Below are 13,273 nucleotides of genomic sequence, written 5' to 3' on the forward strand. Positions count from 1 at the left end.
CAGAGCCTGGCAGACATACCCTCAGTGCCATGTTTCGCCACCTCAGCGCTTTCCCTCCCAATAGGGCTTTGCACATTGGGACCAGCCATATTGCCACAGACTTAACTGGGTCAGGCCACTGCCAGATCCTAAAACAGGGCCCACCACAACCTTCACAAGGGCACCTAAGTATGGACAACAAATGTGCCCTGTAGATCGTATGTCTCTTACCATGACAATAATATATGAAATGTCTATCATACAGCATGCAGTTCCTGTAAATATGAGACATCATGACACTTTCCCCCATCTTATTTTGTTGACAATGCCTTTATTATGATAAAACTCCACAACCTCTAACTCATCTCGGTTCTGTGATATCTGCCGTGGTGGGATTCGAACCCGGGTCCACAAAACATTAGCTGAGTTCCTGGATTAATAGTCTATTGATAATACCACTAAGCCATCGCCTGCCCATCTAGGCTGACAGTTAGGGTTGCCGATCCTCTAAGATTGGCCTAGAGTCTCCAGGAACTGAACATCCATCTTCAGCACACTGCGCCCCTGGAGAAAGATTATCGGGACATTAAAAAGGCTTGTTTTTCTTGCCATTTTCTTTGAACATTTCTCCTTACCAGATATAGAAATATTGAAAATGGAGGAAAATGTCTGTTTGGCTGAGTGTCAAGTATCATCCAACTGGGCTTTGAGTCTCTTTCCAGTTGGTGTAGGAAGGCAGGACGTCACAAGGATGGACATGTTGCTCGAATAAAGGCTGGAGTATGTGGGCAGGTCATGTGATGAAACCTCCAGGAGTACAGTTAAGTTGTGCAATGTTGAGGGAGTCATGTGCTGTTGGTGGTGGCGTCTTTCAGATGAGACATTGGGCCCAGGGCCCATTTGTCTGTTTGGGTGGCATTTTAGAATGGAGCAAAAGCATTCGGTTCCTTGGCCAAATATTCGTTCTCAACCAACATCACCAAAGAACAAACGGCCTTGTCATTAATGGCTGCATTTTCTGCACTGGTGCAAGAAGGGGCATGGTCACCACACATGCAGCTGCAGTGCCAGGGACATCGCTGTATGATGCTGCAGGTAGTTGCCTGCATCGAGGAAGACAGAAATGGAATTAATTGTAACGCAGAAATCTCAAGTTGATTGGAAATTTAGATATACATTGAAGGTACAAGTTCGGTATATTGAAGTGTTGAGATCTTATGTACGGTGGTGAGGGAGGAAAGCAAAGTAGTGAGTCGATCAATGAGGCGTGCAAAGTGGAGAAGGGGGGGCAGAGCAACAAACAGGGCAGCGGGGGCAGATCGGGCAGTGAGCGGAGTAATGAATCCTGACTGTGGAACCACAATGTCCCGAAATTGAGTGTGCTTCAGAAATACTTCATTGGCTGTGAAGCACTTTGGACATCCTGAGGCCTTAATAGATGGTCTCGGAATGTAAGTTTGAGTTGTCATTCACCTTGAGTAACTCCATAGGATATCAGCTCATAATAATTCAATAAAAAAAAGAAAAGTAATGTATAGAGGAAAATGCCATGAATTGGTTATGTTGATGTAATGTCTCATAGGGATTGTAGAATGACCAGCACAACAATGACCTCAGTCAAAAGTACAAGTGTAACAAATGCTTTTTCTTTGAAGTAACAATCAGGCCCATTCACTGGCCTTGGAAAAATGTTATGTGAAATGAGAAGTAGCCTCATTAATTCCGATACCCCAAGTTCTACAAGTGTTATTATGTTTAAGCCATCCAAGACAAACAGTTTAAAAAAAAAAGCTGCGCTATATACACTGGAGGAATTATTCGTATTATATTTACTGCTGGTTCCCTGGAGGGAATGTTTTTTTTGACTGTAGTCTACCCTCTATGTGTCTACTCCCTTCAAGCCTTGAGAGAAAGCGACGAGACACAACAACGTCTCGTCCAGCTCCAACCAGTCAGTGAGATAGGGCTTCAGCACGATGGCAAGGGTACAGCTGCGTTATCTGAAGCTGGCACACAGCCAAGATGGCAGAGCTGTTGGTGGAGCACAAAGACCCCCTTTATCGGATTTATGTTATTTAATCCTGACTTGGAGCAGTTGTTATTTTTTCCCCGTCTGTCAGTTGAATTACTGTGTGGGACTTATGTTTTCATATATCCTCTTACATTAACCTCACCTTTTAAGTTGCTTTTATTAAAAACAGTTTGTGATGTGGTCAGTAAAGTGGCAGAATGCTCCAGCATTTTCATAAATATTCCGTATGGGAATATAAAAGGAGTGGTTTCTAAATGTAGTGGGTGTGTGATGGATGGCGAATCCTTCACATCCATCGTTGCATTTTGCCTGGGGAAAGCAGAGGTGTTGTTCACCAGTTGCCCCATAATCTTAAATATTCAAATAGAGAGAAAAGACTTGCATTGATGTAGCACTTTTCACAACCTCAGGGCATCCCGAAGCCTCCTGGAGCCAATGAAGTATCTTTGAATTGTAGTCACTGTTGTAATATAGGAAACATGGCAGCCAATGTGTGCACAGCAAGCTCCCACAGACAGCACTGTAATAGTTTTTGTATTCATTTGTGGGACAAGGGCGTCGCTGGCTGGTCGGCATTTATTGCCCATCCCTAGTTGCCCTTGGAGGGCAGTTGAGAGTTAACCATGTTGCTGTGGCTCTGGCGTCACATGTAGGCCAGACCGGCTAAGGACAGCAGTTTTCCTCCCTAAAGGACATTAGTGAACCTGATAGGCTTTTATAACAATGGTTTCATGGTCATCAGTAGATTCTTAATTCTAGATATTTTTCATTGACTAGAGGAGTGACTAGATAATCTGTTCTTGCGATATTGATATGGGCTAGGACACACTGTTCATCCTTGAATTGGAGCAATGAGATCAGAGGACAGATGGAGCCTCAATTGAATGCCTCATCTTAAAGACAGGGTAGCACGCTCTCATTACTGTACTGGAGTGTCAGCCTAGGTTTTACACACAGGTTTTACAGTGGGACACCCCACCCCAGCCTTCTGACTGGAGGAAAGTGTGCTACCCACTGAGCCTCAGCTGACACCTTTAAAGGGAACATCTGTGCCTGGAGTAGTTTTGTCCCAGTCACTGCCAGGTCACCCAGTTTTGGATCCTGGAGTTGTGGGCTGGAGCTAACTCAGAAGCGGACATTTTATGGCCATCTCCTGCTGTGAAGTCATACTTTATGTCAGGAACGTCACAACTGGGCACCGTGTACTGTGGACGCCCTGCCTGAACAGGAGTGCTATATAAAGTTATCTACACCAGCCAGCCGTTGGAAAGTATAAAAACAGGGTGCCTGAATAACGTTGATATGATAAAGATATCTCCCTTTGTGTCATTAACAATAGAGGGCAGTCCAGCAGACTTTTTAAACATTGAATTCACTTCACAATAATTCATTAATCAGTCCCCCACTGTGTGCACAATTTTAATTGTTCATTTGGAAATGTTTAAACAAAATGTTTATATTTAACATGAGCTTTCAGGTTCAGCAAGTGAAAAATCACTTCTAAGGTTTGGAAATTTTCTGTGTTGAGTTTAAAACAAAGATATTCACCAATTGTAGGGGAAACTGTTTTAAGATGCCAGTTAAAGCCTCCGAATGACACGGCGCTGTGGGGAGTTTGTCCCCAAGGATTGTCGGTCGGTACCAGTTCAGGCGTTGTGGCTCAGGTGAAAGAGGAAAGCTTCTTGCTACAGAGCTCATTGATGCTCTGAGCGTGTCTCTGCAAAGGGTTGTCCCACCTGTCAGAGCAGCCTGATTCTGACAGAACTCACTCCCATATGTGAGAAGCAAGATCAGGTAATGGGTTGGATGACTTGGAAAGGTGACTATTTCGGAGTGGGGGCCGGGGGGGGACACAGGTGAGGGAATCTGTTGCCTTGTCAATCACTTTAGTCCTTCTGTGCGTTTTAAACAATGTTTTTCCTCTTTTCTTATGCCCTCCCTCAATGTATATCATTGCTTCCAAGGTTTAGCTTCCAGTATCCTGCCTCCCCCCACTCCCCAATGTATAACTGTACCTTGTACCAGCCCAGCATCAAGGGGGTGGCAGAGGCTGACAACTGGGCATGCTCTGTTCTGTCGACTGATTGGTACTGTTCTAAACTTGACCTTGTAGCTGATGGAATCTGAATCCTGCAGTTCCAGCCTGTAAAAAAAAACTCTCTGTTGTGCCTGCTCAACCTTACGGGAATGAAGAAAATGCTTTTAGCCTTCACTTAGAAACACAGAACAATGAAAGTGCGTATGTTGGGGGATTTGCCTTTGGAGAGGAAAGAATCTGTTTTTAAAATTATTTTTAAGGCCTCTCTTTCCATTTGACAGGGGATGAAAGGTTTCTGAAACAACTGACTGGAGACCCTGGTATTGGCTGCTTTCCTCTGAAGTTGTTTGTTTGTCTTTTGTTAGTGTAGCTTGGTGTGTTTGTGTGTGCAGGGAGAGAGAGCCTATTCACTGCTCTCCGCTGAGGTGCAGAGCTGTTATACTGTTCAGTGATTTATGCTTTCCTGCCTTTCTGCCTGCATAGATAAGTTGAAGATGAAAGCTAAAGATGTTTGTTCTACAAAGTGCTTTTGAATTTTACTTTGCTAGCTGCCTCACAATACTTAGAGAAACTTGGATACGTGTATGCAAAAGATAACACGGCAAGGTCTGCAAATCCAACCATTTGCATTTTGAACCATTGAAGATTGCGAGTTGCTGCAAAGGTCAGAACACTTAGCATCCATCCTCTTTACTTTCCTGCTGTGCCTCAAAAAAAAAGAACACTCAGGAATGTTTGGTCATGGGGGCGTTGGCCCATCTCTTGGTACCTCAGGATTTAGTCTTCATTTTTACCCATCATTTAATTTTCAACGGAGCTGTCCGTACAAGCGGTCAAACAAGCGCCTCACTCTTCCAGTCAGCTGTCACCCGAGATTAAGACACATTTAGTGATGAAGAAAATCAGAAGTCCCACCCGTTCATTCCATGCCTGCGGCTTCGAGTATATGGTCCTTCAGATTCTTTGCCAACCTCCCCCTCCTCTCCCCAGACCACTGAGAAAATATTCTCCTTGAGATAACAGTTCTGTTATTGTTCTTTGTCTGGTTGGTGTTTGAATGAGAGGTATTCAGGGTCCTTCTAATAGATGATGTGGAGTTGCCGGCGTTGGACTAGGGTATGTAATAGATAGCAGAGGAACAAGCCGTGGTTGTGCTAATATCTGAACATGCCCCACAGCCAACCGTGCCATAGTTGTGACAGGTTAACAGATCTGCTGGATGATATTAATGTCCGCAAGCAGCTTCCTTTCCCCAGGCTACATGAAACCACCTCAGTGGCAAAATTTATACATACTTTCCAACTGAAAGCACTAGCATTATAAACAGCATGTGTCATGATAGTTGGTGTGGCTTGATTTTTAAAAATTTCCTCTGGGATTTTTGGCTATAACTCATTCAGTCTTATCAGTTGTAAATTATTCAATCAGCCTGGCTCAGTAATTAAAGCCACAACACCGTCCTTGCCGCTTTACGACCACTGTTGCGTTGCTTTGCGGGAATTCTTTTCCGTGTGCATCGACTTTCTAACGTGCGACTGCGTTAACCTTTGCTTAAACCTAATTGGCTATTTTCTCGTCCCAACCACAGAGAGAGTAAGGAGTTGGCAGATTTTGCTCGGTTACACCCTCCAGGGTGCAGCACCAGTAGCCTGAACTCTAACCTGATGGTGATGGGAGGCCCAACTCTGGCTGGGTCTGCCCGCTGGCCGACTGATCCCACCTCACACTTAGCGTCTCACCCTTGGCTTCCTCGGACCGGGAGTCCCTCCATGTGGCTGACAGGACATCCGTATGGTCAGTATCTCTCTGGAAATGGATTCATTTTGCAAGTTGATGTATTGTGGGTAGGTCTTACCAGGAATGTACAGCACAGGAACAGGCCATTCGGCCCAAGTGGCATGTGTCAATGCTTCTGCTCCACAGGGGTGACATCAGCATTGGCTTCCATTCCTTTCTCCCTCATACATTTATCTAGTTTTCCCTTAAACGCATCTTATGAAAGTTGCCATGTGGTAGCAACTTCTAAATTCTCATCGCTCCCTGCTGGGTAAAAATGTTTCTCCTCACTGTTTTACTGGATTTATTAGCGACTATCATAGATTAATGACCCCCTCCCTCTCACCTCCCCCAATTTTCCACACCTCCCCCAGGCAGAATTGAAGCCCTTCATAATTTTAAAGGCGTTCGCTAGGTCACCCCTCGGCCTTCTCTCTCCGAGAGAAAAGAGTCCCAGCCTGTTCTGTCTTGTTGTCACTGTGTGAATAGTGTGGCTGATGGTGAGTTAGCAGGTCCATCACATCGCTCCTTTGAACAGAGATAGGCTGGCTCTCTATCAGCCATTTTACACAGAATCAAGACCTACCCTGGTAAGTTGGCCCACTGATCAATAACCCTCTGTTGGTGTGTGGATAGGAATGCTGCACCTGCATAGGAAAGAATTAAAAGTAAGAATATAAGAACTAGGAGCAGGAGCAGGCCATCTGGCCCCTCTAACTTGCTCCACCATTCAATAAGATCATGGCTGATCTTTTTGTGGACTCAGCTCCACTTACCCGCCCGCTCACCGTAACCCATAATTCCTTTACTGTTCAAAACTCTACCTATCCTTGCCTTAAAAACATTCAATGAGGTAGCCTCAACTGCTTCACTGGGCAGGGAATTCCACAGATTCACAACCCTTTGGGTGAAAATGTTCCTCCTCAACTCAATCCTAAATCTGCTCCCCCTTATTTTGAGGCCATGCCCCCTAGTTCTAGTTTCACCCACCAGTGGAAACAACTTCCCTGCTTCTATCTTATCTATTCCCTTCCTAATTTTATATGTTTCTGTAAGGTCTCCCCTCATTCTTCTAAATTCCAATGAGTACAGCCCCAGTCTACTCAGTCTGTCCTCATGAGCCAACAAGTGGCACAGGTGAACATATCCAATGAAAGTAGCTGAAGTTCAGACATTTGTTGCCAATGTGCCCTCCCTTGCTTTAACAGAATACTCACTATGATGATGATTCTGGATCCGTCTCACCATCTGTTTTAAGTGGTGATTTTATTGTAATGGTATTGCTGATGCCAGCACAGACCCCATTATTAAATATGTAACGTTCACCCATGCCCCTCAGAGATTTTGGCGCATTATTTTAACTTGGGGCTGAGTTTTACCAGGACCCCAGCACATGGGAGGTCTTGAGCCTGCACTGTCCGGCATCGGGACCGGCTCGGGAATTTACTCGGCGACAACCTCCTGATTGGCCAAATTGGAGGGCCGGCAGCTCTGAAGCCTTGGCAGTCTCACTGGGAGAGGCGGGCACTGCTCAGGCAGGTCAGGCAACGTGGGAGTAGCTTCGGACAGGTAAGCATGGAGGGGGGGGGGGGGAAGACCCTGCCAGCCGGAGGGGAAAGCCCCTCCGGGAGGATCGGTGGGGTCAATGGGCAGAAAAGACAGCCCCAGGGACAACAATTGATTCTCTGATCCTCTTCTAATACAGCGTTCACACACATGCAGAGCTCTAAGCACCAGACTGCATTCAGGAATGGAGTGCTGGGTGGATTTACCTGCCCATGGTCTGGAGGCCCTGAAGGTGCCCTCAGCCTCGACTACAGAGCAGCAATCGAACCCAACCCACCTCACAGGCAGTAACATGGTCGCTAGCTCCTTTCCCATTCCATGTTAAACTGGGCATTATTGGGTACAATCCAATTACGGATGAAAGGCCCAGTCACCAGGCAGTCCTCTATCATGTTTAACCTTCCTGGAAACTGGCCACACTTCCACTGAGCCTGTATTGAATTCTGAATGAATCCATTTTTTTAATACTACTTCATTATACCGTTTAATTGCACGGTTAGTAAGTGTTATCTCATTATTATTTCTATTTAGGAAATGTAATGACGCAGGATTATTTCTGACTGTCTTCACGTCCAATTTGTTCCATTGTTTCCTGCAGGTCTGACTCATCCATCTTTACACCAGGGAATGCCACCAGGATTTCACCCCAGCATTCCCAGCTCAATTCCATCCACGTACCAGTTTGCAAGAGACCCACAGTCTGGCCAGCTGGTCGTAATCCCGACAGAACATTTACCGCACTTTGGTACGTCCAAAGAGAAGGGGGCAGACCAACCTGTGTACGCACATATTAAACTGAAATGTTGATATTCCCTCGCCATGGGTGTAATCCCAGATTCAGAAACGATTTTGAAGCAGCAGCTGGTTGACAGTTGATAATAGCCAGCCCGGGATTTAGTCGAATAGCTTTGAGCCGATATGCAGCTGGATATGCAGCATTAGACTTCAACATCGAGAATATTAAAGTACAACCCCAGCCCCAACTTTTGCCCTGCCCCCCGGCAGAAAGTAGATGACCTTCCGACAGTGGGTGAGGGAGCTCTGAGTCTCAGAATGCAGCTGTTGGAATGTGCTTACTGAAGGCCAGGGCTAAAACATGACCGCTATAGCCAATGTCTTGGTGCCCACCATGATCAGATTGGAGCAGACAGCACTGAAGCTTAGCACCTCCATCTTGTGTGAGAGCCATTCAATGGAGTATAGGGGACAGGGGACATTCACACCTGGTGATCCCCATGCTAATGAAGAGCTCCCAGTTATCCGCTGTCCATCTTGGGAGGGCTCCGTCCATTTGTCTGTTATTTAATGACCAACTAGACACCACTCAGCTTGGGAGGGAGTGGGCACTGCAGGGAGGTGTGGCTCCTTTGAGAATGTAGTGGCTTGAAGGTGACATGCCTGGCAACAGAGGTTCCGAATCAAGGCAACTCTGTGTGGAAAGCCCCGTAATCCAGACAGCTGACTAGGTCCAATCTAACTCAAGAAAGCTGCTTCTGATGGCTGGGCTTGTCAGTGAGACCTGGAGAGTTTGCTGTGCCTCTGGGGTTGGGACTTTTCCCACTGCATGTTATCCGGCTGACCAAATGGACAGTGTGGTTTGAGCTGGAAAATCAATGGACTGCTTACCAGCGATGTGTTCAGTTTATATTAAATCTTTTAGTCTGGGAGCAGATTTTCGAGGTAAACATGCACTCTGCTGATATCTGAACCATTAACGTATTTAATCGCTGCACACATTGCTTTCACTTAAGAACATATGAATTAGGAGCAGGAGTAGGTCACTTGGCTCCTCAAGCCTTCTCTGCCATTCAATACGATAATGGCTGCACTGATCTTGGCCTCAGCTCCACTCTCCGGCCTGTTCCCCATGACTTGACTCCCTTGTAGTTGCAGAATCTGAAAGTCTTGAATAGACACGGTTAGTGCGGTGTTTTGTTTCTGGTCCTGACGGTGAACTTTGTGTGCATTTTCTTACAGCAGAGTTAATGGAACGGCCTCTGTGGCCTTCAATGTACCCTCCGGCAGGAAGCTCCCTGCAACATGCTCACCAGCTCCAGTTACTGTCTCACCAGCAGCTGCTCCGACAGCACGAGCTATACATGCTCCAGCAACAGGCAGCCCACGCCATGGAAATCCAACGCAATGCACAGCTCGTGGTAAGTCCATTCCCCTAACCTCTCACTCCATCTCTGCCGGATTAGCCGGGCTGGCAGCTTGTTTGCGAGCAGGAAAGCTTTTGTCACTGTTGCCCGGTCCTGTAACAATGTCACTTCCCTTACGCACAATCAGAGGAGCTGAAATGTCACGTTGTTGATGGGCCAACATCAAAGTGGGTGCCATATAAATGCAAGTTGTTGAAATTTGGGCCAATCCAAGGGTGGCCCAGTGGTTAGCACTGCTGCCTCACGGTGCCAGGAACCCGGGTTCAATTCCTGGCTTAGGTCAGTGTCTGTGGGGAGCCTGCACGTTCTCCCCGTGTCTGCGTGGGTTTCCTCCGGGTGCTCCAGTTTCCTCCCACTGTCCAAAGTGTCCCGGGGTGCGTAGGTTAGAGGGAGTAGCAGGGTAAATATGTGGCATTACGGGAATAGGGCCTGGGTGGGATTGTTGTTGGTGCAGACTCGATGGGCTGAATGGCCTCCTTCTGCACTGTAGGGTTTTGATGTCGAGGAGAAGTGATATTTAATGAAGTGACCTTTCCTGGCGAACACTTTAACTTCGCTGTTGCCAGGGGCACACTTAGCCTTGGACTTTCCCTGCTGCTTCTAGCGCTCAGCTACATAACCCCAGTGAACAATGGTGCAAGCGGCTGGAACAGGGGTGCGGGTGGGAATGGAAGAGTCACTGGAATCACTGGCTAAAGTTTTATGCCGCCCACTCCCCCACCAACTGCCTCTTGTGGCCACAGCAGCGCTGTGTCTGGAGAACTGCCGGCCAATCTGATTGGCCGGTAGCTTTCCAAGGCAAGACTTCTTCCCAAGTGAGAAGCGGACTCCCACCTTATGCCAATCAACACTCGTTAGAGTTAAACATGGCACCAGGACAGCTGGAGCCAGCTGGGGGTCTGGAAATTCAGGCTGTGATAGTAGAACCTCATTGGTCATTGCTTTATTAAAGTAATGCATCAAGGCTTATGGCAGATCAAAGAACACAGCCTCGTGAGATGGGTTGCTGTGAAAACTGGCTTTCCTCTGATCAACCGCACCCAGACACTCACTGTCTGAATTTGGAATAGTTTCACACAGCATTCCAAATGTTGGCAGTGTGCTAAATATCGACAGGATCGCAGCATTTAATATTATCTATATCCAGAGTAAGAAAAACTCGCATTTATAACCTCAGGATGTCCCAAATGCTTTGTGGCCAATTTTTCAAATGTACTCACTGTTGAGGGGTAGGAAAGGCAGTGGACAATTTGTACGTAACAAGTCCCACATACAGTAATGTGACAACCGTGTAATCTTTATAAGTGATAAATATAGACCATTACCTCAGTGAGCATGCCCCTGCTCTCCTTTGATAGTAAGGTGTGGCACCGTTTTACATCCACTTGAGAAGGCTGATAGGCCTCAGTTGCAGCCTCTTATCTGAAGGATAGTACTTTCGACAGGGCAGCACTCCCTCAGCACTGCGCTGGATTGTCAGCCTAGACTTTGTGCTCGAGTCCCTGGCGTGGAGCTTGAGGCTCCTGGCTTTCAGGCCGGAATTTTACCGCCCACCCACCACGGGAATCGGAGCGGGCGAGGGGCGGAGCATGGAAAGGTCAGTTGACCTCGGGATTTAATGGTTTGGGGACGAGTGAGGATGTAAAATCCCACCCTTAGACTCTGAATTGGAGGTGCCAGCCACTCAGCTAAGGCTGACAGCTGATAGGTGCAGCAAACCTTTGTGAAATGCTCCTTAAGCTTGTTTTAGTGGGCCTGCCATAATTATAGCAGCAAAATCAACAGGATCTTTAGAATCTAGTTTACATTTGGTGCTGCTTTTGTTATGAATATCCTCGAAACACAACACTTTCCCTGTGTCCTTTCAGCTTTTGTATTATTATTATAGAGCAGGTCAGAATTTATTGAGAGTGTTGGCACCCAATAGACAGCCAATTGGCAAATATCCCTGACTAAGGAGGCTTGTCTGGCTGTTCCAAACCAGATACAATGGACTATCTGGACATGGCAGATGCCATATAACCAGGAGGGTTCCGTCACAGGCACAAACGCTGACCTTCTCATTTCCTTACTTTTCCTAGGCGCAGGCAGTTCTGGGCACCAGCCCAGGAAAGTCTCCCCTGTAGTGTCTGCAGTGTAGAGTGCAGGTGTTGCTCTTGTAAATGAGGTTATTGTAGCATTTGGTTTGGTAATCCTGCCCCCGTTTTCCAGCCCTGCTCCAAGATAAGTAACACCCTTTCAAGAAACACTTTGTGCATTTTATTTGGCAGTAAGAATGGGTTGGTGCAGTGGGAAGCAGTGTTCACGACGTATGCCGCCGTTTTGTTTTTACCCCAGGAAAGGCTGAAAGCAAACGAGCAGAGAAACGAGATGGAAGATAAAGTCTGCAAGAGAAGCTCGGAGGGAAGCAAACACGGGCTCATGGCCTCCTCTTCAGGAATGTTACAGAAGAGGCACTCATCCCATTCTCCAGCCCCATCCACATCCTTTCACAAGACAGGTACCCCGCCTCCTTCATCGCACATCTCATCTCCCAGATTAAAACTGAAGTCTGACGTGAGAGCCGAGGTGGGGGATCCATTGCCTCCACGACCCTATCATTCTCCGTCTCCAGCGTCCCATCCGGCCAGCCCTCCACATGGTTCACCCCCTCCAGCCCCAGCTCTGCCCCAGAAAGTGGAAGTATCCAAAGAGTCTGAGAAGAAAGGCTTGGAGAAAGAAGCCTCCGTTCCTTTTCAAACCTTGTTTCCCGGTAAGGAATTACACTTCATTGATGAGATTTGCCGTCATGTACAGTGAGATATTTTTGTGTTAATGGAGGTGAGGGACTGCTAAACTGGGCCTCTCCAAACATTGGACATCAGTCAGACTGTACTGCATCAAGTACTACACAATCTCCACAAGTTACCAAACATTCTGGCCAGGGACATTTTTTGTCTGTTCATTTATGGGACATGAGTGTCACTGGCTGGCCAGTATTTATTGCCCATTCTTAGTTACAGTTGAGTGTCAACCACATTGCTGTGGATCTGGGGTCACATGTAGGCCAGACCAGGTAAGGATGGCAGATTTCCTTCCCTAAAATGTAAACCAGATATTTTTTTCCGACAATCAACAATGGGTTCATGGTCATCATTTGATTCTTGATTCCAGATATTTACTTTATTGAATTCAAATTCCACCATCTGCCGTGGCGGGATTTGAACCCGGGTCCCCAGAACATTAGCTAAGTTTCTGGACTAATAGTCTAATGGTAATACTTCCAGGCCATCGCCTCCCCAATACATGTTGGCATCCATGTTATGCCTGACCTTGCTTCTGCTTGAGGCTGACTTCCTCACTAATGTTGAACCTGCTTCCTTTGCATGAGTGTTCTCATGGTCAGATACCCATGTCCTTGTCTGGGTGGGTTAGCGTCTAAGGACTGTGACCAACCAGCCTGGACAACAGCACCCAGCCACTTGTGAAGCTAATGTGAATATGGCATTAACTAATCTCTGGTTCAGCCGACATTGTCCAACATGTCTGCAACCCTGTTCTTCACTCCTGAGCCTCCATTTGAACACAGGCATCAAAAAGGTTTCCTATTTACTGAGGGTCTAAATCCTTTTTGCAGCATTGATTTGCCATTGATCATCATGGTTGGTCCTGTCTGACATGAGAAATGTCCCAAAATAAAAATGAGGGAAAATGTTTTAAGATCAACCTTTTCTTATTGGG

General features: G+C 46.6%; 1 protein-coding gene across 14 annotated transcripts in view; it reads left to right on the plus strand.

The window, feature by feature from the left end:
- Positions 1-13,273, plus strand: part of tnrc18 (trinucleotide repeat containing 18) — a 163,640-nt gene that overhangs the window by 88,051 nt on the left and 62,316 nt on the right. For all 14 annotated transcript variants that reach the window (XM_078240109.1, XM_078240113.1, XM_078240112.1 and 11 more), the window contains 4 exons: positions 5,638-5,843; positions 7,990-8,136; positions 9,369-9,547; positions 11,891-12,305. In XM_078240109.1, the coding sequence (XP_078096235.1) occupies positions 5,638-5,843; positions 7,990-8,136; positions 9,369-9,547; positions 11,891-12,305 (947 nt within the window). The remainder of the gene's footprint in view (positions 1-5,637; positions 5,844-7,989; positions 8,137-9,368; positions 9,548-11,890; positions 12,306-13,273) is intronic.

This window comes from Mustelus asterias, chromosome 23 (assembly GCF_964213995.1).
Source record: "Mustelus asterias chromosome 23, sMusAst1.hap1.1, whole genome shotgun sequence".
Taxonomy (NCBI): Eukaryota; Metazoa; Chordata; class Chondrichthyes; order Carcharhiniformes; family Triakidae; genus Mustelus; species Mustelus asterias.